This window comes from Aspergillus vadensis (genome assembly GCF_003184925.1).
Source record: "Aspergillus vadensis CBS 113365 unplaced genomic scaffold BO88scaffold_2, whole genome shotgun sequence".
Classification (NCBI taxonomy): Eukaryota; Fungi; Ascomycota; class Eurotiomycetes; order Eurotiales; family Aspergillaceae; genus Aspergillus; species Aspergillus vadensis.
In genome coordinates, this window is record NW_020292040.1 from 1,357,239 (window position 1) to 1,377,292 (window position 20,054).

At 50.0% G+C, this 20,054-nt stretch overlaps 7 protein-coding genes and 1 non-coding gene across 8 annotated transcripts; 3 read left to right on the plus strand and 5 right to left on the minus strand.

The window, feature by feature from the left end:
• Positions 1–3,221: 3,221 nt before the first annotated feature.
• Positions 3,222–4,073, minus strand: BO88DRAFT_401232 (DUF1772 domain-containing protein). The gene is made up of 2 exons (XM_025705788.1): positions 3,918–4,073; positions 3,222–3,862 (listed from the first exon to the last, which is right to left on the minus strand). Exons 1-2 carry the CDS (start codon positions 3,994–3,996, stop codon positions 3,396–3,398), a joined length of 546 nt encoding a protein of 181 aa, XP_025567432.1. The 5' UTR covers positions 3,997–4,073; the 3' UTR covers positions 3,222–3,395.
• Positions 4,074–6,020: 1,947 nt separating this feature from the next.
• Positions 6,021–7,494, plus strand: BO88DRAFT_401234 (uncharacterized protein). The gene is made up of 2 exons (XM_025705789.1): positions 6,021–6,138; positions 6,202–7,494. The coding sequence occupies exons 1-2, from the start codon at positions 6,089–6,091 to the stop codon at positions 7,175–7,177; spliced, it is 1,026 nt and encodes a 341-aa protein (XP_025567433.1). The 5' UTR covers positions 6,021–6,088; the 3' UTR covers positions 7,178–7,494.
• On the minus strand, positions 7,416–9,461 carry BO88DRAFT_484540 (flavin-containing monooxygenase; the record flags this gene model as incomplete). Its single annotated transcript, XM_025712285.1, has 2 exons — positions 7,416–8,799; positions 8,852–9,461. 2 exons carry the CDS (start codon positions 9,459–9,461, stop codon positions 7,562–7,564), a joined length of 1,848 nt encoding a protein of 615 aa, XP_025567434.1. The 3' UTR covers positions 7,416–7,561.
• A 2,106-nt stretch (positions 9,462–11,567) lies between these two features.
• BO88DRAFT_t38 lies at positions 11,568–11,638 on the plus strand. Its single transcript has one exon. It is a non-coding gene; the product is annotated as a tRNA-Gly (tRNA).
• A 215-nt stretch (positions 11,639–11,853) lies between these two features.
• Positions 11,854–14,143, minus strand: BO88DRAFT_401236 (phosphate transporter). Its single transcript, XM_025705790.1, has 3 exons — positions 13,885–14,143; positions 12,477–13,821; positions 11,854–12,418 (listed from the first exon to the last, which is right to left on the minus strand). The coding sequence occupies exons 1-3, from the start codon at positions 13,945–13,947 to the stop codon at positions 12,030–12,032; spliced, it is 1,797 nt and encodes a 598-aa protein (XP_025567435.1). The 5' UTR covers positions 13,948–14,143; the 3' UTR covers positions 11,854–12,029.
• Positions 14,144–14,553: 410 nt separating this feature from the next.
• On the minus strand, positions 14,554–16,405 carry BO88DRAFT_401238 (uncharacterized protein). Its single transcript, XM_025705791.1, has 5 exons — positions 15,705–16,405; positions 15,516–15,649; positions 15,304–15,456; positions 14,921–15,247; positions 14,554–14,869 (listed from the first exon to the last, which is right to left on the minus strand). The coding sequence occupies exons 1-5, from the start codon at positions 15,944–15,946 to the stop codon at positions 14,826–14,828; spliced, it is 900 nt and encodes a 299-aa protein (XP_025567436.1). The 5' UTR covers positions 15,947–16,405; the 3' UTR covers positions 14,554–14,825.
• Positions 16,406–16,849: 444 nt separating this feature from the next.
• On the plus strand, positions 16,850–17,481 carry BO88DRAFT_101761 (uncharacterized protein). Its single transcript, XM_025701195.1, has one exon. It carries the CDS (start codon positions 17,015–17,017, stop codon positions 17,342–17,344), a length of 330 nt encoding a protein of 109 aa, XP_025567437.1. The 5' UTR covers positions 16,850–17,014; the 3' UTR covers positions 17,345–17,481.
• Positions 17,277–19,116, minus strand: BO88DRAFT_401239 (class I SAM-dependent methyltransferase). Its single transcript, XM_025705792.1, has one exon. The coding sequence runs from the start codon at positions 18,780–18,782 to the stop codon at positions 17,619–17,621; it is 1,164 nt and encodes a 387-aa protein (XP_025567438.1). The 5' UTR covers positions 18,783–19,116; the 3' UTR covers positions 17,277–17,618.
• Positions 19,117–20,054: the final 938 nt, after the last annotated feature.

The following is a 20,054-nucleotide window of genomic DNA, read 5'->3' on the forward strand; positions in this document are numbered from 1 at the left end:
CATAAAGAGGACCTCTATGATCTCCCTATCTTTCCTATTTGAACCTTTAATACATATAGTACCGCCCACTGTGGTTTGAGTTTCCATATCAGTGATGACTCTTCCTAATCATATCCACTGACCGAAAACACAATGTTAGTACTCTTGAAATACATCTGACCGTACCCAGTTTCAGCAAACTTGGTCCATCGAAGGTTGGGACAAGCTGCCACAAATTTCGCATGGTTTGTGCCACCAACAGCCGTCTATGTCACTGATCATGCCGGTAGACACGACATGGGCTGGAGCTTGAGCTTGGGCTTACAGCTTTGCAAGACAGCCACGAACAAAGCAAAATTGTGAATGTCTGTCTCGGCGCAGAGTATTATGAATGATGATAGCTCGCGTGTAAAGTAGTCGCTGGTTCTCGACAGTATCAAGTTTCGATCTGGCAGTCTGCTATATCAAGTGACGAGAATCCAATGGTTGCAATAGCAAGGTCCAACATAAATCACAATACTTGCATCAAGCGACGTTCACGGAGGCGTTCGCTGAGATTGCGTTTTCTTTAGGTTCTCAATATTATAGAAAGCAGAGTATAGCGAAGCTTTTCTTGGATCTGTTAGATCGCGTTCCGATCCAGAGTTGGGTAATGTAAGGCCATAAGTGCATCCACCATATCCTGTGGCCATTATTTCTTATGTGAGAACGCTGGATACACTGGTACTTGGCATCCAATTGGATGCTATATCAAATCAGTAACTAGTATGAGAACACAACAGGCAGTATGTCGTGGTGCTGATCACGCCTAGTGCAGCTAACACCATGGAGTTAGCCCTGTGGCGCTTATATTATTGATTCTCACGATTCAGGATTTTCATTCTATGGTTACCGTGCTTGGATTCCATTTTCGTGGCATGGCCTCATCGGGTTCCAGTTCTCTTAGCATTGTCTCTTCTGGCTTCAGTTCTCGTCACAATGTCTCTTTTGTTTCTATTCCGATAGATTTGCCTCGTCGGAATCCCATTTTGCGAACACCAATTCCTTATTGCCTGTTTCCCTGAAAATTGGTCTCTCCACTTCAGCCACGGCGAACGCACAAGTGGAGGAATACCCCACAATCTGATGTAGGGCTTTTTCAAGGCGAAGTCAGCTTATTTTGGACACACCGCACGAGTCACTCGACAGCACAGTAGCTGTTTCAGTAAGCGGCTGCCGAAGGTTGACTGTCTCCTCCAATCCCGTGATGAGACACATGCCTGCCCATCTAACTGCTATTTTTCCCCTCGTCTAGTGCCACGACCCGGCAGCCCATGGCTAGGGCTCATAACTGTCTGCGTGTCGATATAGTCTGTATTCCTTGGCCGTGGTTCCACCGATAGGTATAGAGAAAGTACCAGAGACTTATATAATATCCTTATTAAGGTCCAATTGTTGAAGAGTAGAGACTCCCCTCAGTAGAGCTGTCAGTGCATATACCCAATATCAATGATATCCTGCTCGCCTATATAATTGTGACCCCGAGGGCTCGCTGAGGTGTTCGGGGAGTAATAATAGTGACGGTCACGACAATGAGACTGAAGAGGAGCTTTGGACCCTCGATATTCCCCAGATTCGTACGTTAGTCGCTGACGTGGTATCTCAAAGTTCAGAGTATGTAGATGGCTTTCAACCCATTCTTGGCTGCTTCTCTCTGGATTTCTTTCACGATGTGACGCTAGTCCAACCACTACGAAAGCTCCCGTAATGCTAGAGGCTTGAGGACATATAGTGCACGAACGGATAAATCACCAGATAGCAGAAGCAAAGCCATGTCTCCCTTCACGTATGCACTTTAGCTTATCTGCTGCGTCTCTCGCTTGATGTGGAGGGGTCAAGTAGGACTCCATCAGTACCACTCATCCGGAGCCCTTATTCTCTATTGTTTGGAGCATCGAGTACTAGTTCTTTTCCCTTTTGTCCTTCCACTGTCGAGAATTTGCACGAATTGATTTCTCGCATTTGCACCAAGCAGTCAGAATTTTGCCAGTATCTTGAGTCTCTGCAGAGGTGAAGATGTCCCCTGACTTTGACAAATACACCCCTTCTCCCAATAACTATAAAGTGTTGTCTAATCTGTCTTTTTCACAACAGGCGATGGGAGTGGGCAAGTTCGTAGAAGAAAGCCCACATGAGTCCATAGTATCTTTTCTGGTCCCGCATGTGTGCCCAAATGTTCAAATAATCTCGAACCCGGCGTGGATAGCATCCACTGCTTTGCGTAATGAGGTACCGCAGTGGATTCGATACTATCAGTGTATATATATTGGCTGTGAATCATGAGTAGCTTACTATACCCACGTTCTTTGTTGAGGCAACCATTTCTAGGTACAGCAGGCCATGGATGGAGTCATTAATAGTTTATGAATTCGAGAAGCCATCATAGGTTCCTCAGTGATGACTTTTGCTGCAGTAGCCAATCACTACTAACCTCTTCTATTGAGATCTCGATCATTTCTTGAATTCCTCGATTTTGAAGTTGGTCAGAGCAAGTTATCAGCGTCTCCTCATCTATTTCCTTCTTTTCTTTGAACAGTGTTTGTTCTCTTGCAATTTCAAGTTTAGAAGCGTGGTCGATGTCCCAGGCATTTTGCTTGGCACTGTATAGTGGCTATATCACCTTCTCCATTCTTCGGATAGAGTAATACTGGTATGTAGGCATGCTTAGAGCATGCAATATGCGTACTTTGAGGCCATTCGTATGGTTTCTGTTGCAATGTGCTTTCTTGGGGATAGGGAAAGAGTATGGTGGGTGAAATTGGCGAAAAATGTTAGGAAGATATGAAGATAGAGAGATGATGAAGAAGGTCGGAGAAGGGGGACGATGGGTATTTATGCTATGCAAGTGGACGGGGAATATGGGAGCTCATGGAATATTCTCCATTGCATATTGGCTCCAGGTGAAGCCTAGGGATACATATTGAATGATATATTGACTGCGTCTTTTGAAGTCGTGAATATAAACCATATGCCTCCTTTGTCGAAAGCATATGCTCCCATCCCGGACAATTATTTCTGGCGATAAGTTGGACTCATGTGAATACCCGACATGCACGAATTCCCTGGAAATCTATTTCTCTTATATCAATAATACTAGTGGTAGTACTGTCTCTAGATACCCGCTACGGTAACTTCCAGGATAGTGATGAGCCGATAATTCACGGCGAGGAATATGAATTTACCTCCCCAGATACTGTCCGTCAGTGACGGTATTACCAAACAATTGCCTTTGAAACTACTGTGCCACCATTGACAAAACCTCCATATATAATATACATCAATTCGTTTCACAGAATATCCTACATTACCATTAACGCCCATTTTTCCTATCCCAAGCCTATCCCCCAATCTCGCAATTCTTTGGAACTTGTTCCAAATCAAGGCACAACCGCCAACAACCCCACCAAAAACCCAGCGAGAGGCCACATAGCCCTCGCACCGTTAAGCAACGCCCACTTATTCAACAAACCCAAGACCCTCTCGCCCTCCTGAGGGTCCTTCTCCTCCTGCACGCCCACCTTGGCCTTCTCCATCAAGGCATCATTCGTGCCCTTCATAACCAGAATAGTCCACGGCACAATGGCAATCGTCAATGCAGCAGCAATCGCATAAGTAGTGGTAGCTCCCCGTGGTGCGATCGCTGCCAATGTGCTCTGTGCTCTCGTTTCCCAGGATAAGTACAAAAGGGTGGTGGCGGTGAAAAGAGCGATCGGGGGAGCGCGGTTCTTGCCCGTTTCATATACCAGGGCCCATTGTTTGGCGATTGTTGATAGGGGGATTCTGTGCTCTTTGTGGGATTGCAGGAGAGCTGGGATTGTCATTAGGGATAGAGAGAAGATGTTTCCTGGATATTTTATTGTTAGCGAGAGTTTAGGTTCAGGATGAATGGGGAGTAGTACCCGAGAGCCAAGCGGCGCCACTGAGGCCGATTGCCTGGGCTATACAGAAGCTTGTTGGGAGGGTGTCTGTTGTGTACATGGTGTAGTAGTGGTATGTAGGTGGTGGGATGGATTGGATCAGGAATGCTTAGAGTGGATGGATAAGGGTGATGTGGCTTATATATGAATGCTACCGAGTATGTGGAGTCATGATGCCATCGGTGAGCTTAAATATTTGCCTAAAGGCCTAGACTTGTAGATTTGTTATGGCGATTGCAGCTTACACTTGACTACTACAATAGTATGCAGGATAGATAGCGAGTCAGGGCCATTGCTGGTTTCTCGCCCCGCATTCTTCCTTGCGTGGTTAGTGGAAAGAAGTTGACTGGTTGAACACTGTGGATGCTCGGCTTTTGGCGGGTTTTGGACCGGTCGGGTGGGTTTTGGAGTCCGTGATGTTCATCATATCAATTCGTAGATGCAGCTCAGACAAATAGTCGTGGTTAGAGAAACTATTGTCTACATTATACTTATTGTGAGGGTCCAGTATAAAAAGGGACAGTGGAGTATATATTAATCTGTTCGGTCGCAGTGTCTATTTATCTCCCCTATGCGCTCCCCTTCGGCAACTTTTAGCACTAAAAACCAAACACTACAAAGTCAACCAAACACCACAAAAAACACTACATTCACATACAAACCATCAGATTAGATTCCAACACGTCGACGCGTCTTGATGAGTAGAAGTGGATTTTCGCAATGCTTCAACATCTCGACCAGCCAGAGTGTATGATTGGTCCATTGAGAACTGATGTCTCTGATAGTATCGTTTATCTGATCAATCTGTACGGAGTACGGAGTACCCTTTGCCGGGAAGTGAATAGGATAAATGGGGCAGAATTAATCCAGCGTGATTAAGTACTCCGCAGGTCAGCAACCATAAGGTACACATAACAACCCAACCAACTTCTCCATATCGATCAAATCATCAGAACAACGTGTCTATCTACTCCATAGTAATCACCAAACACGTTTCTAGTTTTCCGCAGCATAAGCAGAGAATCCTTCCCATACAAGCCAAGTTGCGCCCGAAACTTCCAGGATCTTATTGTGTCCAAACTAGTCCCAACAGAGTAAGTACTTCGTCGGTCGTTATGTAAGCCTCACAAGGCTGACTGTCAGACACCTGACCCTTCCAGCCATGCAATCATCCTCCTACAAACCCAAAACAAAGGAATCTGACAGTCTGACAGGATGCCACAGCCTTGCTATGGATAACCATCAGGGGTTTCCAACACCGCCTCTCTTTCTCTCTCGGCCAAGACTTTCCAAACGACGAATCCCCGGAACTGACTAGAAAACGAATACGGAAGACAGTCTGGCTCGGACGCTGCCCGACCGACAACATCACTACATCTGCAACCACCCATGAACAGGAGGAGGAAGAGGAGAAAGGGACCGAACAAGGGGGTTGCGAGTGGTTGACACCGTGACCCGGTGAAAACTCGCAACCAACTCCGCCTATCTAACCAGCCAATCCAATCCTATAGCCAAGTTAACTATAGAGGAATCAGTAATAACCAACTAATCGGAAATTCGCAACAACCTCGGCAGCGATCGTATCCGTATCCGATACCCCAATTTGTTGCGGAAATCAGTTCACCTCATCTTCTACCGTCGGGAGTCGCAAAGAAATTTCCCCACCGGGGGAAATTCTCAACAAATGAGATGTTCCGAAGGCAAGCTGAATCTTTGGTCTAACTCAACCTGCATCTTGGTTCCCGTCCCTTTCGTTCCCTTTTTTTCCTCTTCAGCCCAGTCCATGGCCCCGCCCCGCCAAGGCTATAAAAAAAGAATAAGCTTGAACGGTGAAAATAATTTCGTGTGATGAGTGGGTTTGAACCAGACTAGTTAGTTGGTCACACCCTCATACACACCCTCTCTGCACCTTGTAAGATGGTACGTAGAAAGCTAGTGCCTGGATCGGCGCCCCGTGCGATGGGAACGAATACGATCTATGCAGAGATAGTAGTAGACCGACAGGGCTGGGTGAGAATGGGGTGTGAGTAATAAATATGCGGACTTTTCTCATTGAAGTGATGATATTCAAGTCATCCTTTACTACTATCATCTATACTATCTTGACATTCCTCACTCCTTCTATACCAGCACTGGTAGTATACAAATACAAAATGTCCACCCAAGACAGCGACGCAGAGAGCTCCATCTCCAGCCAAACAAGGTACATACATCCCTCCATCACCACCATCAACACCATACCTAATTCTAATAAACGATTAAACAGAACAAAAACCCCCAAACACACCTTCCCCCTCGCCCACCCTCCTCCCAAATCCTCCCCCTGCCTCCGCCTCACCCCGCGCCTCCTCCTCCAAATCCAACAACTCTCAATAACCTCAAACCGACACCGGGTTCTTCCCATCCTCGAAATCTACCAACCCCCACGACAAGGGAAATGCCTCCCCAACTGTCCGCGCAAGCTCCACGGCCGGGATCTCTACATCCTACAGAGCGACGCTTACACCGACATCACCACCACCACCACCACCACCACCTCAACAACAAAATCACCATCATCATCAGAACCTACTAGTAGTAGTACCTACCCCATCGCCGCGGGCGTAATCTACAACAACCACAACACCAACCCCAACCCCAAGAAACCCACCACCACCACCACCACCCCACCACCACCAACAACTACTACTACTACCACAACAGAAGACGACGAAATCTACCTCCCAACGACACACCAAACCTACTCCGCAACGCGCACCCCCCGAGGCAACTACCGCTTCATCCTCCGACAGAAGAAAACCCCGTCCGGAGAAACCGTCATCATCGAATGGCGGCGGAAAACCCAGTCCCAGACGACCCGGCCAAGAACCGCGTCGGGGTCGGCGGTGTCGGGATCAACGGACTCCGATACATTAACAACAACAGGAAACCCTTGCGAGGAGGAAGACTCCACTACTACCAGTTCCGATGCCAATGCCAATGCTAATCCCCGGTTTGTGCTGTGCGTTAGTGCCATCGGAGGAGAGAAAGCAGCTGGCGCCGATCAGCGTGTCAGACGGTCGGGGCTGGCTGGACTAGAGAAAAAGGGGCTGAGGGTTGGCGGGTGGGATGCGAAACAAGTGCGGTTTTTGGAGGAGGTGGGGATATTAGGTGGTGGTGGTGGTGGTGGTGCTGGGGAGGAGGTGGTTACGTTGGTATTGACGCTGGGGGTTTATGTTGCGTGGATGGAGGGGTGGTTGTAATACCATACATCCATACATCATTCCATTCTCTACAGAGGTATTGGTTTAGGGGGTATTTGTTGTTGTTCAGTGCGTCGGAGGTGTTGGTGGGAGTGTCCGTCCGGCTTGGCTGGTCCTTTTTTTATTTTTCTTGGGGTAAAAAAGGAAGGAACACGGGATTTACAGAATTCTCCGCTCCGATGGTTTTCATTACTATCACTTGGAGATTGCATATTTTTTTTTCTTGCATAGCGGGTCTATTATGGATATTTTTGTGATACCTGGAATTTTCATTTTCAATAGATTGTTGAGTTGCGACATTTATTGCAGCTGCTCAACTTATTTTTATCAATTATATCTGCTTCATACCTATTTCCTTTGTCTTCACCCTACTGCCAAGTCTCTCTAACCGTCGTAAGACGTAACGCCAATTTCTAGTGCCTTGATCTGTAGCGCCAGCAACCGCGAGTAATACCGACAGACGGCCAAATTGCCGCCCATGAACCACAGGCCTGGGTGCCCGGTCCGCCGCCACATGCGCATTTCGCCCGTCTCGTCGAATCCCCAGACTTCCTTCACCTTCTCGCCCTCTTTGCCGAACACGAGCTGTGCTTGGGTGGCCATGTTCTGATACCCTGTCGCCAAGATGATCTCGTCCGCCGGTAGCTCCGACCCGTCCGCAAACCGGAGCCCGTGAGGGAGGACCTCGGTAATCTCCTGGCCCTGCTTCACCTTCACCTTGCCGTCAATGATCAATTGGCTGGCCCCGACGTCGATGTAGTAGCCTCCACCACGTTGGAGGTATTTAACGAGCAGACCCGCTCCGTCTGGACCGCGGTCTACCTTGAACCCGGCCCGCGCCAGCCCCTCCAAAGTCGCCCGGTCGTTCTCGTTCTGACGTTTGGTGACCTTGATCTGCTGAGCCTTGAACAGCTCCGCCGGGATACTCCAAAGGTAAAGGTCGGCTTCCTCGGTTCCGGGTCCTGCTTCCTCGTACAAGCCCTTGAGGCCGATTTCCACAATCGACTCCGAGGAAATCACGCAGGTTGAGCTGCGCTGCACCATCGTCACGTCATATCCATTCTCATAATAATCTTGTGCAATGTCGTTGGCGGAATTGCACGCCCCAACCACGACAGCCTTTTTACCCTTCGACTCGGGCTTGGCACCGCGGAACTCGCTGCTATGGCAGATGAGGTCACCCTGGAAGGAATCCATGCCCTTGAAGTCAGGTACATTCTTCTTTCCAGAATGGCCAGTGGCCTGGACGATGTACCGGGGGTTCAGGGTGCGGTTCTCCACCGTCCCATCCTCCTTCCGCCGCTGCAAATCAAGAGTCCACTGTTTTCCGTTGTTGTCCCATGAGGAGCCCTTGATGTCGGTCTTGGTCCATACATTCAGCTCTAATAGCTTAGCATAGCACTCAAACCACTCGGCTATCTTGTCCTTTGGTGTGAAGATCGGCCAATTTGGCGGGAACGGGATGTAGGGAAAGTGGTCAAACCAGACAGGGTCATGCAGGACCAGCTGGTGGTAGCGTTGGCGCCAGTTGTCCCCAATGTTCTCCTCTCGGTCGATGATCAGAACATCGATACCCAGCATCTTAAGGCGGGCCGCAATGATGAGACCGGATTGGCCAGCACCTGGTCGGGTCAGCACATCAGCTAGCAACAAATTGTCAGAAGAGTAGCATACCAACAACCACGACAGTTGGAGACCGGTCCTTAGCTTCGATCTCGGCCGTGCGACGGTCCTTCCAGTTCTTTCGATCCAAGCTTTCGCCATGCTGTGCACCCATGGGTCTCTTGAAGTTCACCGCTTCTGGGTGGTCGACGAAACCCTCCATGGAGGTGAAGAAGGTGAAGATCTTCCACTCGCCATCTTTTTCTGCCAGCCGAACGATACCGTGTCCATGGAGCAGGGGGCTGGTGAGCGTAATATAGAACAGGATGCCTGTAACGTCGCCAAAGGCATCAATAGGGCCGACGTAGGGGCCTCGGAATGCGGTCGAGCGGTCGATCTCGATTTTGCTTGGGAGGCGGCCGGATTTGAGCAAGCCGTGAATGTTCTCTTTGCCTTTCGCGGTGTAAAAGTCCCATGTCAAGCAGAGGTGATCGCGCCAGTAGGCATCTTCCAGAAACAGGTCAGAAAAGGACTGCACATCTCCTTTGCTAAGAGCTGTGTTGATCTTCTCGACTAGCTGCGAAGCGACCTGGTCGGCATTGACATCGGTCGACGAACATGTCTGGGGAAATGTGCCGACAGGAACATTGACCGAGCCAGTTGTCACGTCTTCTGAAGGCATTGTGCCTGTGATGAAGGAATAGTGAGCTGAGAGTAGAGCGGGGTAGTATTTCTCAGGGCGGGTTAGAGAGGGGAGGAGAAGTGGCCGGGTTTAAATCAGCGGGGGTAGTACCAACCCCGCTTCTTCAATGCCACAGCTGAGCACTACTACAGCAGCCATGACAACTCACCGGATTAATGTGGTTAGTCAGATTCGTATCTGCACGCCCATTCTTCAGCTCGTTCCGGTCGGCATAGATAGTTCTCCTGCTAGCTCGGGGTGTGCTGGGGGGTCCGACGGGTCGTGGCGGCGCTAAACTGGCCTGCCGGTTCGGTTGGTTGGATACCCCGCAGTCTGGCGGGTCTGGATTCTGCAGATCTCCATCGCGGACCTCGACGAGTGAGGTGACAGCATACTTTTCAATTATATTGCGGTGAACCGTACCAATTGTGCACGAATTGTGCAGAATAGTAGTGAGTGGTTACATCCTGCTTTGAATCCGGACAGATGTAGAAAGAGGGGAAGATGTCTTGATTGCAACAGAGGGAGGGAACCCAGCCGGGAACGTGACCCCGCAGGGAATCTCCCACCTTCCACTTTCTTCCTGAGGTTCCACAGTCGGTCTCACCTTGCTTCAACAGTGCTACTTACCAGATTCCATCCTTATGGAATTGGCAATGGGTCATTATCTCGCTGGTCGGTATATCCAAATCGATTCTGGATCCGAACCAGACGGGTAGTGCGGGTTCCACGCATCGTCCAGGAACCCGGCTGAACGACTTCGGAGGCTATCTGTCAGATGGCAGGTAAAACACAGTATCTCCTACACTGGCTCGTTCTGTCACTATTCAATTCTGTCATTCAAGCTTCTGCCTCGTGTGACTGCCCGAAGGAACCGACGGATATTATCTCTTCCAATATGAGCCCATCATACCCACCCACCCTTGCATGCGACCCACAGCTGCCTCCATCATGTTTACCAGTGCAGTATCCGTGCAGGCTGCATCGTGAGCCCGGCCGCTATCGGAATTAGGTACGAGTTTACCATTGATCAAAGTTTTGCCTTTCAGCGCCCAGCTCGCGGATAGTAACATGCCATCTCACCATCTACGACCGATAACCGGTCCTCCTATCGACCTAAGTGGACTTTTATCCAGCCTGTTCAGCTAGCCACTGCAGATCATAAGCACTCAAAACACCCATCTACCTCTCTAGGCTACGGAGTAGATCTCCTAGCATCCTCATTGGAGAATCCCCCATCCCTACCGCAAACCCGACCCACGACATCCTAGCCACCTGTACACAGTCACAAAATCGGCATCAACGATCCCAACCCCGCTGACTGGAACATCTGCAGGTCGGGTTATGATAGCCTGCATGGCACGGGACAACCGACCAATCAATAATCCTTCAAAAGACAGGGCGCTTACCATGTACTATCCACGGTGGGGAGCTCTCATCGAGAGGTGCGGGATTATCTATCATCATCGTGGGTTTCAATGCTTCTAGCGTGAACCATTCTACATGGTGGTGGGGCAGGGGCCGATGCCGATCGACCCATCACAACAAATGGTACTCCGTAGATAGAGATATAACTAAGTGGGTTGGGTGGGAGCGGGGATGGAACCAAATATTTCTGGTCGGATAGTGGTGTGCTGGCAGGGGATGAGCTAACAGATGAAATGTCGGCAGCTTTGGATGAAAATTAAAGACGGTGATACTAGTTAGACGATAATGCAGTCGCAAGATTGATCACGGTACTGCGAACGATACAATCGTTACTACTACTTTGGTGTAGACCATTGCAACTCGACCCGAGTACGGATGCGGTTCTATATATATCCACTCCCATACGATTAGAGCCAAGTATTTATTAGTACAACAAAAAGCAAGTAACAACGACATGAATGGCAAATAAACCCAACCACAAAATATAGAACCTATACTGTAATCGCAGGTACAAGATAATGAGATCCAATAGATCCAAGATTCGGTTTTCCGACCACGTAGTCTACTAGTAGGTAATGATCATAAATGGACATGCCGGACATAACTAGTCGAAAGTTTGTTTTGCGTGATGATTGGGGAAGGCTATAATACTAATATGGGTTGATCTGACATCAACAAGCATCATTGGTCTAGTGGTAGAATTCATCGTTGCCATCGATGAGGCCCGTGTTCGATTCACGGATGATGCATTATTTTTTCCTGTAGATTTTTTTTATCTTTCTACTAACCCTTGTACTCCCACCTCTCCAATTTTTTCTTTTCCTTTACCTTTTAATAAGTTTGTTTTCGAATATTTACTCAATAATCTGTTATTTAACATCATGTACATTGATATATTTGATGTCTGGTCTGCATGTCCTATAGTGTCACCCTCAAAGCTGCACCGTTATCATCAACATACCGTATTCGTATCTTCTGATTATTCTCTTGTATGTACAGCATTTATGCGGGAAACTAAGCAATCGGGGAATCACAGTCTATCAACCCGACCACTGGCAAATATATACAGCGAAATTAAAGTATGTACCCGTGGTTATATACCCAGGATAAACAAACCGCCATCGTGATGGAGTTGTCACATCATGTAACAACATCCCTCCTTCTCCGTCTCCCCTGGTTCGCATATCGGCTGTCCAAGCCGAGTCGACCAAGCGCCAGAGTCTCCAGCGTCTCCGTCTTGCCACCCCACAATTTACCTCTTCCAGATCCATCTGGCTTTCTCTGGATCGGAGGTATCCAGCATGTCACTATCGCCCCAAAGAGCATGCATACAGCGAAGACAATCATAACGTAGCCGTGACGCTTTACCGGCTCCTCTCCGAAACCGCCGCCGAAGTTGTAGTAGGCTGAAAAGACCTGCACCACTATAGAACCGATCTTACCAGCGCCGGCGCTGAGTCCGTGACAGGTGGCACGGTAACGGGTGGGGAAGATTTCAGCGGGGATGATGTATGTTGTAGCATTGGGTCCTATAGAAATGATGGTTAGAGTCATCTACATCGACTCCACGGTGGAAAGGTTACGTACCAAAGTTGAAGAGTGCTTGGCCGATGACGTACAAAACAACGGCCACAGGACCCTCTTTTTGTACGGTAATAAGCATGCAACCTAGGGCGACGAAGAGTGCGGATAGTGCGAGGAACGAGTACTTCTGTAGAGCGACTCTGTCCAGTTTGTGGATCACCAAGATGAGAAGAAGTCCGCCGACAAAGCTACCCACATTCAAGATCACCAGCGCGTGGGTGCAGCTTGCAAAGAACATGTCATAGACGCTTGCACCAGGACTGTCGTTCGTCTCCCAGTAAGGTGCTGGTGCGCTCAAATGAAGAGACCCCCAAGTTTTAGCCAAGAACTGCGGGCTCGAGAGACTGATGCCGTAGAAGCCAAAGTCTAAGAAGAACCAGGACACGGCCGTCGCAGCTAGAGTCCGCCAATTGCCTTCCACCCAGAAGTATTGTACGATGTCCTTCCATGTTAAGCGCCAGTGAGAGTTCAGAGTCGCTGGTTGAAGGATCCCGGTCTGGGATGTGGAGGATCGGTCCTCGGCCGTGATGGTAGTTAGGGAATATGCCTGCCCAGGGAAATTGTGCCAGCTTTCAGTTTCGAGAGTCGGGGAGGAGGTAACGGCATTTGGGTCAGTAAATAGTGTGGTTGCATCGAACTCGACCTTCACTGGATCATCGTCAATCTCCATGAGGAAGCGTGGTGACTCTGGAACGAAGAACCGGAAGCAAGTTGCTATTGCTGCCGGTATCACACCGATACCAATGACGTAACGCCACATTCTATCGACAGACATGGTCAAATCATTGGTATCTGAACGGCTGGTGGCGATGACAATCAGCGACACGAGGTTTGCCCAGATCTGCCCCAAAGGTTGCATGAAGAAAACCGAAGCCATCATCCTTGCTCTGTGTTTAGTGGGGGCAAACTCGCTCGTGATCACCGAGCTCAAAGGATAGTCGGCTCCGACACCAATTCCCACAACTATACGCCACCAGATGAGCCATGCGTAGATGCTCATTGAATCGTTTTCTCCGCGGGAGGCCATCACAACGCCCAATGTGGACGTGATCATGAGAATTAACTCCAATCCATACATCTTCTTGCGTCCATTCCGGTCAGCTAGGTATCCAAACAAGACCTGTCCCAGTAGTGTCCCTCCCAATGTAGCAATGTTGAATAGAGTGATCTTGATCGAAGAGACCTCCTTCTTCCAGTAGACGTAGGAGATCATCGGAAGCGCCATGTTGCTTGCAAACAGTGTGTATCCATCAAGAAAGAAGCCAACACCGGCAACGAAGACGATCAAGTATTGAAATCCCTGGCGATCGATTGTGTCATACACCTGCCGAGCGCGAACATCTCGATCCTATGGCACCAGCATAGTATTAGCTAGCAGACCCAGGATGTGAGGCATCTAAGAAGCTTCTACCTGCTCATGCTCAAAATCCTGAGCTCGGTCGGTCTTATACCAACGCGTGCGGAACTTGCCCATGGTTGTATGTTCGTGTTGGCGTTTGGATCAGATGGATTCTAGAAATCAGATTGTACACGGATGACATCATGAAGGGCCATCGACCTGCAAGTACAGTGAGAAGAATAGATCCTGCGGCCCCCAGATCTGAGGATGAAGGTCTAAGAAAAAGGATGGCGCAACGTTGAAAGATAGGGGAGGATGAGTCTGAGAGGGGTACTCGAGGCCCACCATGAGGCCAGAGGCACAATATACTTCTCCCGGGAAGGTTTGAACTAAGCAGGGACACAACAAAGTGATTGGCGGGAGCTGTGACAGTGCGTGCAGTAGCGGCCGGAGTGGACCTCAATGCCTGGGGCACCCGCCCAATTCCTCGCTCCACGTGCGGCACGTGCGGGCAGGATGGGGACTCATTGGGGCCCACTTGTCCACTTGGCTGCCTCTGTCAGATGAACGAAAGACGCCAGTAGTAGCATGATCCCGGAGTTCTTTCGGTCCCTGGCCAGGCTCCCGAGCTGCCTTCCACTGGATACGAGGCAAATTTGCCATTTGTGACATTTGAGTTCGCCGAGCGATGAAACCTGGCTATAGCTGAAAGCCGTCCTACTGGCTCGACCAACCACGTGCCCCTTGTGCCTCGTAAGGTCCCAATCTTGTCTGAAGTTTCACAATAAAGTTATGGTATTGTAAATGAAACTGACGCGTGGCCGCACAGGAGCAAGCAAGAAAAAAGGAAAAAATTATGCATTGTACCTGAGAACCCAACGCCCTCTGAACTCCTTGCTGCAGACTCGTAAACCACTGATTCCATGTTGGGTAATTAGTAGATGCTATGCCTATTTTCCGAACCGTGTTTCCGTGGGTATCGTATTCAATGTTTAATGGAGTGTGTTGTATTATTATGTGGTGCTTTCCGTTAGAAATTGGCAAAATGCTTTCCGGTCTAGTGGAGCACGTTAGCAATCCCGCTGGGGATGTTCGAAGAGAAACTTACCCAAATCATCAAGAAACTGTATAGATAATGTCCTCATCTGGGAGAGAATATCAAAGTTGGGCTGCAACTGGAGAACTACCGGCTTTCCTGCCTTCTTGCCCGGATTGAAGCTGTCGATGCAGTTGATCGGTATGGACACATAACGTTTCAACTCCTTCCGTTGTGAGTTGGCAAAGAAGAGCATGACTTGTTTGCCATTGTGATTCCGTAGAATGCGTAGGTTCTGGCTGATGCACTCTTCCCCTCGGCCCTTGGACTTCGCCTCGGCGATGCCTGCTATGAAGACCAGTTTTGAACCCAGGACTAATTCTTGGAACTGCACACAATCTGCAAATGGGAATCAGCAAAAGATTCAACCACTTTTAGAGCATTATGCGACGCACCATGCCAGTCATCAAACGTATAAGAAATCTGGGTGAGGAACACGTTGTGGGCCGATTGAACGGTTTGCTCGTCCATGAAGGAAACGCGCAGCGACGACTCGTTCGGGAGCTTTGGATGTTCAAGATGGGGAACTGGAAGCTTGGTATCATTGACTACAGATGAATCACGACGGGTTAGCATGGTCATCCGCAGGCCTCTTTCAAACACTTACAAGTATGTATCAAAGGAGTCTGCTGACCCGGACCTCCGCCCAACTCAAGACTCTTCAAACTTCCCGTGGCATCCTTGCGTATGTCGATGCAGGTGAAGCGTAGCTTGAAGAGTTTACTACTCCGGACGAAGGAGCTGTAATGGCTCCATCAGCGGTTGTCGTCTGCACGGGATATTGGGCAATACGCACATGGTCACAGAATGGTTCAGCGGTAAGCGGCAGGTGTCTTCGTATAAGGAGAAGCATGAAGCCTGCCTCGACCGGGATCCAATTGAAGAAGCCGTACGACTCAGCGGAGGCGGGAAAATAGGCGATGTGGCATAGCTGGGTCCGGAAGAGCTCGTGGAGGAAGAGACTATGCTTTCTGGTCGAGATACGGACAGCGGAAGAGGCCAGTCCTCGGCTTCCAAATGGGCGCCCGGCTGGCTCATTGCAGATGCAAGGGACTTTAAGTAGCAACGGCCCGGTCCTTCAAACGTGCACACTGCAATGTGGCGGGTGACTGATGGGCGACGATCGTGCGGATCCACAGGAGCTGATCAACGTGTACTAGGGTTGAGGGCACTTGCATCATTCCCAATGTCGACGAGGAGAGTTCCCACAGCACAAGCCGATCCGAAGCAGTGCAAAACGGCTGGTCTTCGCTGATTGAGGGCGAGGTTATAAGGCAAGTGCTTAGTTAGGCAAGTGATAAGGGAACGCTGATGCGGGTGCCATAGGGACCTTATGCCCAGGCCCAGGGCGGGGGAACCACGGACAACGTGCTCAAAAGGCGCCCTGTGATTTGAGACTCCAGCGCGGATGAGTGGAGACCCATCCCTGCGGCCGGTACACCTCGTGGTGATATGGATGGTCCGTGATGCGCTTTCCTAGTCGCTGTCAGTGCTTGGAGAGGATGGATTGAAATGCTTTCACGATATCAACCCACCTATTATACGATGCTGCTTGAGGAACTCGTGGATAGGTACCCGCTCATCCTGGAGTTAGTGCCTCTGTGCGGGTACACAGACTAGAGTGTCGGTGGGTACCTCGAGTCATGGCGAGCGAGCCAGAAGCATAGATTGCGATCCTTCCAGTCTAATATTTGACTCGGAATTGCATACTCGGGTCGGCAGCAGGATGCAGGGAAGCTTAGGAATGCTGGCCAAAAGCCTATGGCGTGCATGAGGGCAGAGGCATGTTGTCGTATTGCATCTCCGACAACCCGTGGTCATGTGACGTGAGTCGGCATACCTTACGTAAAAATCACAAGGCGGCTTGCCAGACTAGCACGATGAGAGCACGGCCGATTATCGGTGATACTCGGTCCGTTGGCATACGTGGGTTCACAGTCTCCCATTGACAGTCATCGCAGAAAAAAGTGGTATTAGTCTATGTACTTCTATACGGACAGCCCTATCTACATGGGGTATCCTGAGATCAAAATGAAACGAAACCATATGCGAGACACCAAAAACACCGGCTAGGCTTCGCAGAGCTGAACAGAAATATAACGCAGGATGGATGCAACCCAACTGACCAGAAAGAATGCAAGCGAGCGAGCGTTGGTAACAAAGAACTGTCGGGGCGCTCTGCCATGGGGTCGTGAAATGGGTATGATCCGCAAAGCCGCCAGAGATTATAGGGTATATAGATGCGAACCGGAAAGAACAAATATCTTCAAAACCATGTCAGAGAAAGCCGATCGTAAAATCGTACTATGGATGAACGCTTTGTGCAGCGAATCCAGCGTGCGATGTTGGGACTTAAACAGGCACTCACTTTATGGACAGAAACACGCCGTGGCCACAGGACCAGGAAAGATGCGGCGATCAACTCGACGCGACTGACTCATATGTGCCAAAGTTGAGTGACATGCTCATGTCATCAGCATATCGCGAAGAGAGACGTGTTAGACGTGTGAAATATCCAGTCGCGGAATACTGCATGTGTGGAAGCGTCCCATCCAGCTATCATCGTCGGGGTCTCATGGAAACCCCAGCCCACAAACAATAGTCTGCTTCCTGGATGCAAGGGCGGTGACCCTTTTCCGCGTGGATGAATCCTCGATGTGCAGCAAATGACCGATTCCCTTTACCCAGTCCTGTTCTTAGTGTGTGTAGTTTATTGAAGAGGCTTCTGGGCGATGATGCGATAACTGGTTGTCACGAGTCGCATAGTATCCATCTTGATGAAAGCCTCGCCGTCGAGACACAAGCGGTTGATCAGGGTCTTGAAGTGGCGGGGCAACACGTGGGTCTTGACCAGTCCCAAAATGACCTGGCGCATGGAGCGGAAGTAGAAGTCAACCTTGTCAATGAGGGGCGCCTGCAGACCTCCAACACTGGCATTGTCAGAGCGGACGACAGAAAAGCCGGCATCGGTAAGGGCCTTCTCGAGACTTTCGGGGGTGGGAGTGCCAACAGCACCGATCAAAGGCTTTACGCGACGCATGAGTTCGGTATGCTCGGGGTTGCTCGGATCGTAGTCGGGCAGGCTAACCCAATCGAGGAGGGAGATCTTGGCGCCGGGCTTGACGACCCGGTAAATTTCGCGGAAGAGGGAGGGAAGGTCTTTGCACAGACTGAGGGCTTGGATCTGGTAGAAAGCGTCGAAGCTAGCATCCTCAAAGGGCAGGGGAAGATTGTTGAAGTCCTGGACGACGAATGAATTGTTGGCGAAGCCGAGCTTCTCATTGTAAGTCTTAGCCTGGCCGATCTGATTAGGATCGATGTTGAGTCCCGTGACCTTCGCGCCGGAGTATTGCGTCATGTGCGCGGCCACTCTTCCGCGACCGCAACCCAGGTCCAACACGTGATCGCCGGCGCTAAGGCCGATATCCTGCGCAATCGATTCCTCGTACAACAACTGGTTCTCCAGCACGGTCGCCTTCTTGCTCATAAATGGGGGGATGTACATCTTCTCCACGTCGCCCAGCGCGCACAGGTGGTTGAGCACTCCATAGTACGCCTTGAGGCAGTCGCCAACCTTTGCCTGATAGTCCGGACCTAGCGTCTCAATCATCGCTTTCTCGTCAGACCAGTCGAGATTGTAGATGACGTAGGATGCCATGAAGTCATCGACCTGCTTGGGGGTGAGGTTGTTCAGATACCGGAAGGCCTTCCAAAAGGTCTTCCATCGCTTGGGCGACGCCGAATTGTGCAGATCAGGGCGAGTTTGGGGAAGCTCCTTGTTGGCGAGCTTCTGCTTCTCAATAGCGTCCAGGGAGCTGCTCTCGGAGCTCCGGCCGGACTGGCGCGACGCCAAGACGGTTGTTTGGGTATCCATTTCTTCACGCTATAAGATTAAGAGCTTGATCGCGGCGTTGACAGCAACAAAAAAACAACGGCAATAGCAACAGCTGGAAGCAACGACAGCAGTGCGAAATTAGGAGTGAGGGAAGTGTTTAGGGGGAGGGTTGATTGGTGACAGGGCAGTGGGTGAGAGACTAGAGACGGCGGTTATTTTCGTTGTCCAGAAAGTGCCATGCCAGAGTCGCAATGCGATTTCTCTCTCTTTTTTTTCCTCGATAGGATGGAAAGGCGGGGCTAGGCTTTAATTTATAAGCACTGCAACGGAGGGAATTTTTTTTTTTCTGACTCCTCTTTCCTGTAACAGTGAGGTGCCTCTGCAACGGCGCTGGGCGGCGCCATCGGGGGGGATCTTAATAATATTGATTGATTTGCCGTATGACCTGCCATGGGAAGTTAGCGATGGCCACTGTGGATTAGCCATTGTCACCGGATCTGGCAAGCATCGGAAGAGTCGGAAGTGGCAGGTCCAGAGCAGCACGGGAAGGGACGGCAGCGACGAACCGGAGGATGGAGAATGGAGGAGAGTCATGGGCGATGCGCGTTGGCTCTGGCTCCGTTGTTTGGGATTTGCCTTTGGAGAATAACGGCTACCACTACTTGGACTACGGCGGCAGGGTCATCTCCTCACAGGAATCAGCCCCCCTGTTAGTTTGGCGGTAAACTATTTGCTGGGAGAGGGGGGTAAGAGCTGTTGCTACTACGCACGTTAACTCTTAGTATTCGACTAGATTATCGGCCCTGGAATGAGTCAAGGGTCTGCCGGCCACATCACGGACCTCTTTTCCCCTCTGATCACCAGTGCTACTGTGATGCCACTGGGATGTATCTACTGTACTTCGGATAATTTGTGCACCATTGATTGACTTCAAGCGAGCCTGACAGTTAACTACTACTCTTTTGACTCCCGGAGTTTTACCAGCAGAGCCGTTGTCTAACAGCTTGACTGGTAACAGTGGTCGTCTCCATGGAGTGATGCGATGGTTCAGGGAGCTGCTAGTGTTGGAGCTAGTAGAGAATTAGTGTGTAGAGGAGCTGGGTAGCCCACTTCCCAGGGTACTTACTGTGTACCACTACCACAGTACATGATTTCTTAGCACCCACCACTACCATTGACTAGTGCCGTGATCCGTCCAGGGTGTTTTGCTGACGGTGTCCACCAAGGCTATTAGCTCTCTAGTCTATACACCGAGCCCGAGCCGTTCGTTTATTAGTTCCTGGCGCGCCAAGCTGTCTCCATCGCGTAGTG

What these genes read in the sequence shown, in the direction of transcription:
- BO88DRAFT_401232 (XM_025705788.1), bottom strand. Translation starts at nt 3,996, where the DNA reads ATGTACACAACAGACACCCTCCCAACAAGCTTCTGTATAGCCCAGGCA. An exon ending in TGGCGCCGCTTGGCTCTCGG is followed by an intron (nt 3,863 to 3,917) that starts GTACTACTCCCC and finishes TAAAATATCCAG; the next exon opens with GAAACATCTTCTCTCTATCC.
- BO88DRAFT_401234 (XM_025705789.1), top strand. Translation starts at nt 6,089, where the DNA reads ATGTCCACCCAAGACAGCGACGCAGAGAGCTCCATCTCCAGCCAAACA. An exon ending in TCCATCTCCAGCCAAACAAG is followed by an intron (nt 6,139 to 6,201) that starts GTACATACATCC and finishes ACGATTAAACAG; the next exon opens with AACAAAAACCCCCAAACACA.
- BO88DRAFT_401236 (XM_025705790.1), bottom strand. Translation starts at nt 13,947, where the DNA reads ATGGGCAAGTTCCGCACGCGTTGGTATAAGACCGACCGAGCTCAGGAT. An exon ending in AGGATTTTGAGCATGAGCAG is followed by an intron (nt 13,822 to 13,884) that starts GTAGAAGCTTCT and finishes CTGGTGCCATAG; the next exon opens with GATCGAGATGTTCGCGCTCG. An exon ending in CCAAGCACTCTTCAACTTTG is followed by an intron (nt 12,419 to 12,476) that starts GTACGTAACCTT and finishes TCATTTCTATAG; the next exon opens with GACCCAATGCTACAACATAC.
- BO88DRAFT_401238 (XM_025705791.1), bottom strand. Translation starts at nt 15,946, where the DNA reads ATGAGCCAGCCGGGCGCCCATTTGGAAGCCGAGGACTGGCCTCTTCCG. An exon ending in CTGAACCATTCTGTGACCAT is followed by an intron (nt 15,650 to 15,704) that starts GTGCGTATTGCC and finishes GAGCCATTACAG; the next exon opens with CTCCTTCGTCCGGAGTAGTA. An exon ending in GACTCCTTTGATACATACTT is followed by an intron (nt 15,457 to 15,515) that starts GTAAGTGTTTGA and finishes ATTCATCTGTAG; the next exon opens with TCAATGATACCAAGCTTCCA.
- BO88DRAFT_101761 (XM_025701195.1), top strand. Translation starts at nt 17,015, where the DNA reads ATGGATGCAACCCAACTGACCAGAAAGAATGCAAGCGAGCGAGCGTTG.
- BO88DRAFT_401239 (XM_025705792.1), bottom strand. Translation starts at nt 18,782, where the DNA reads ATGGATACCCAAACAACCGTCTTGGCGTCGCGCCAGTCCGGCCGGAGC.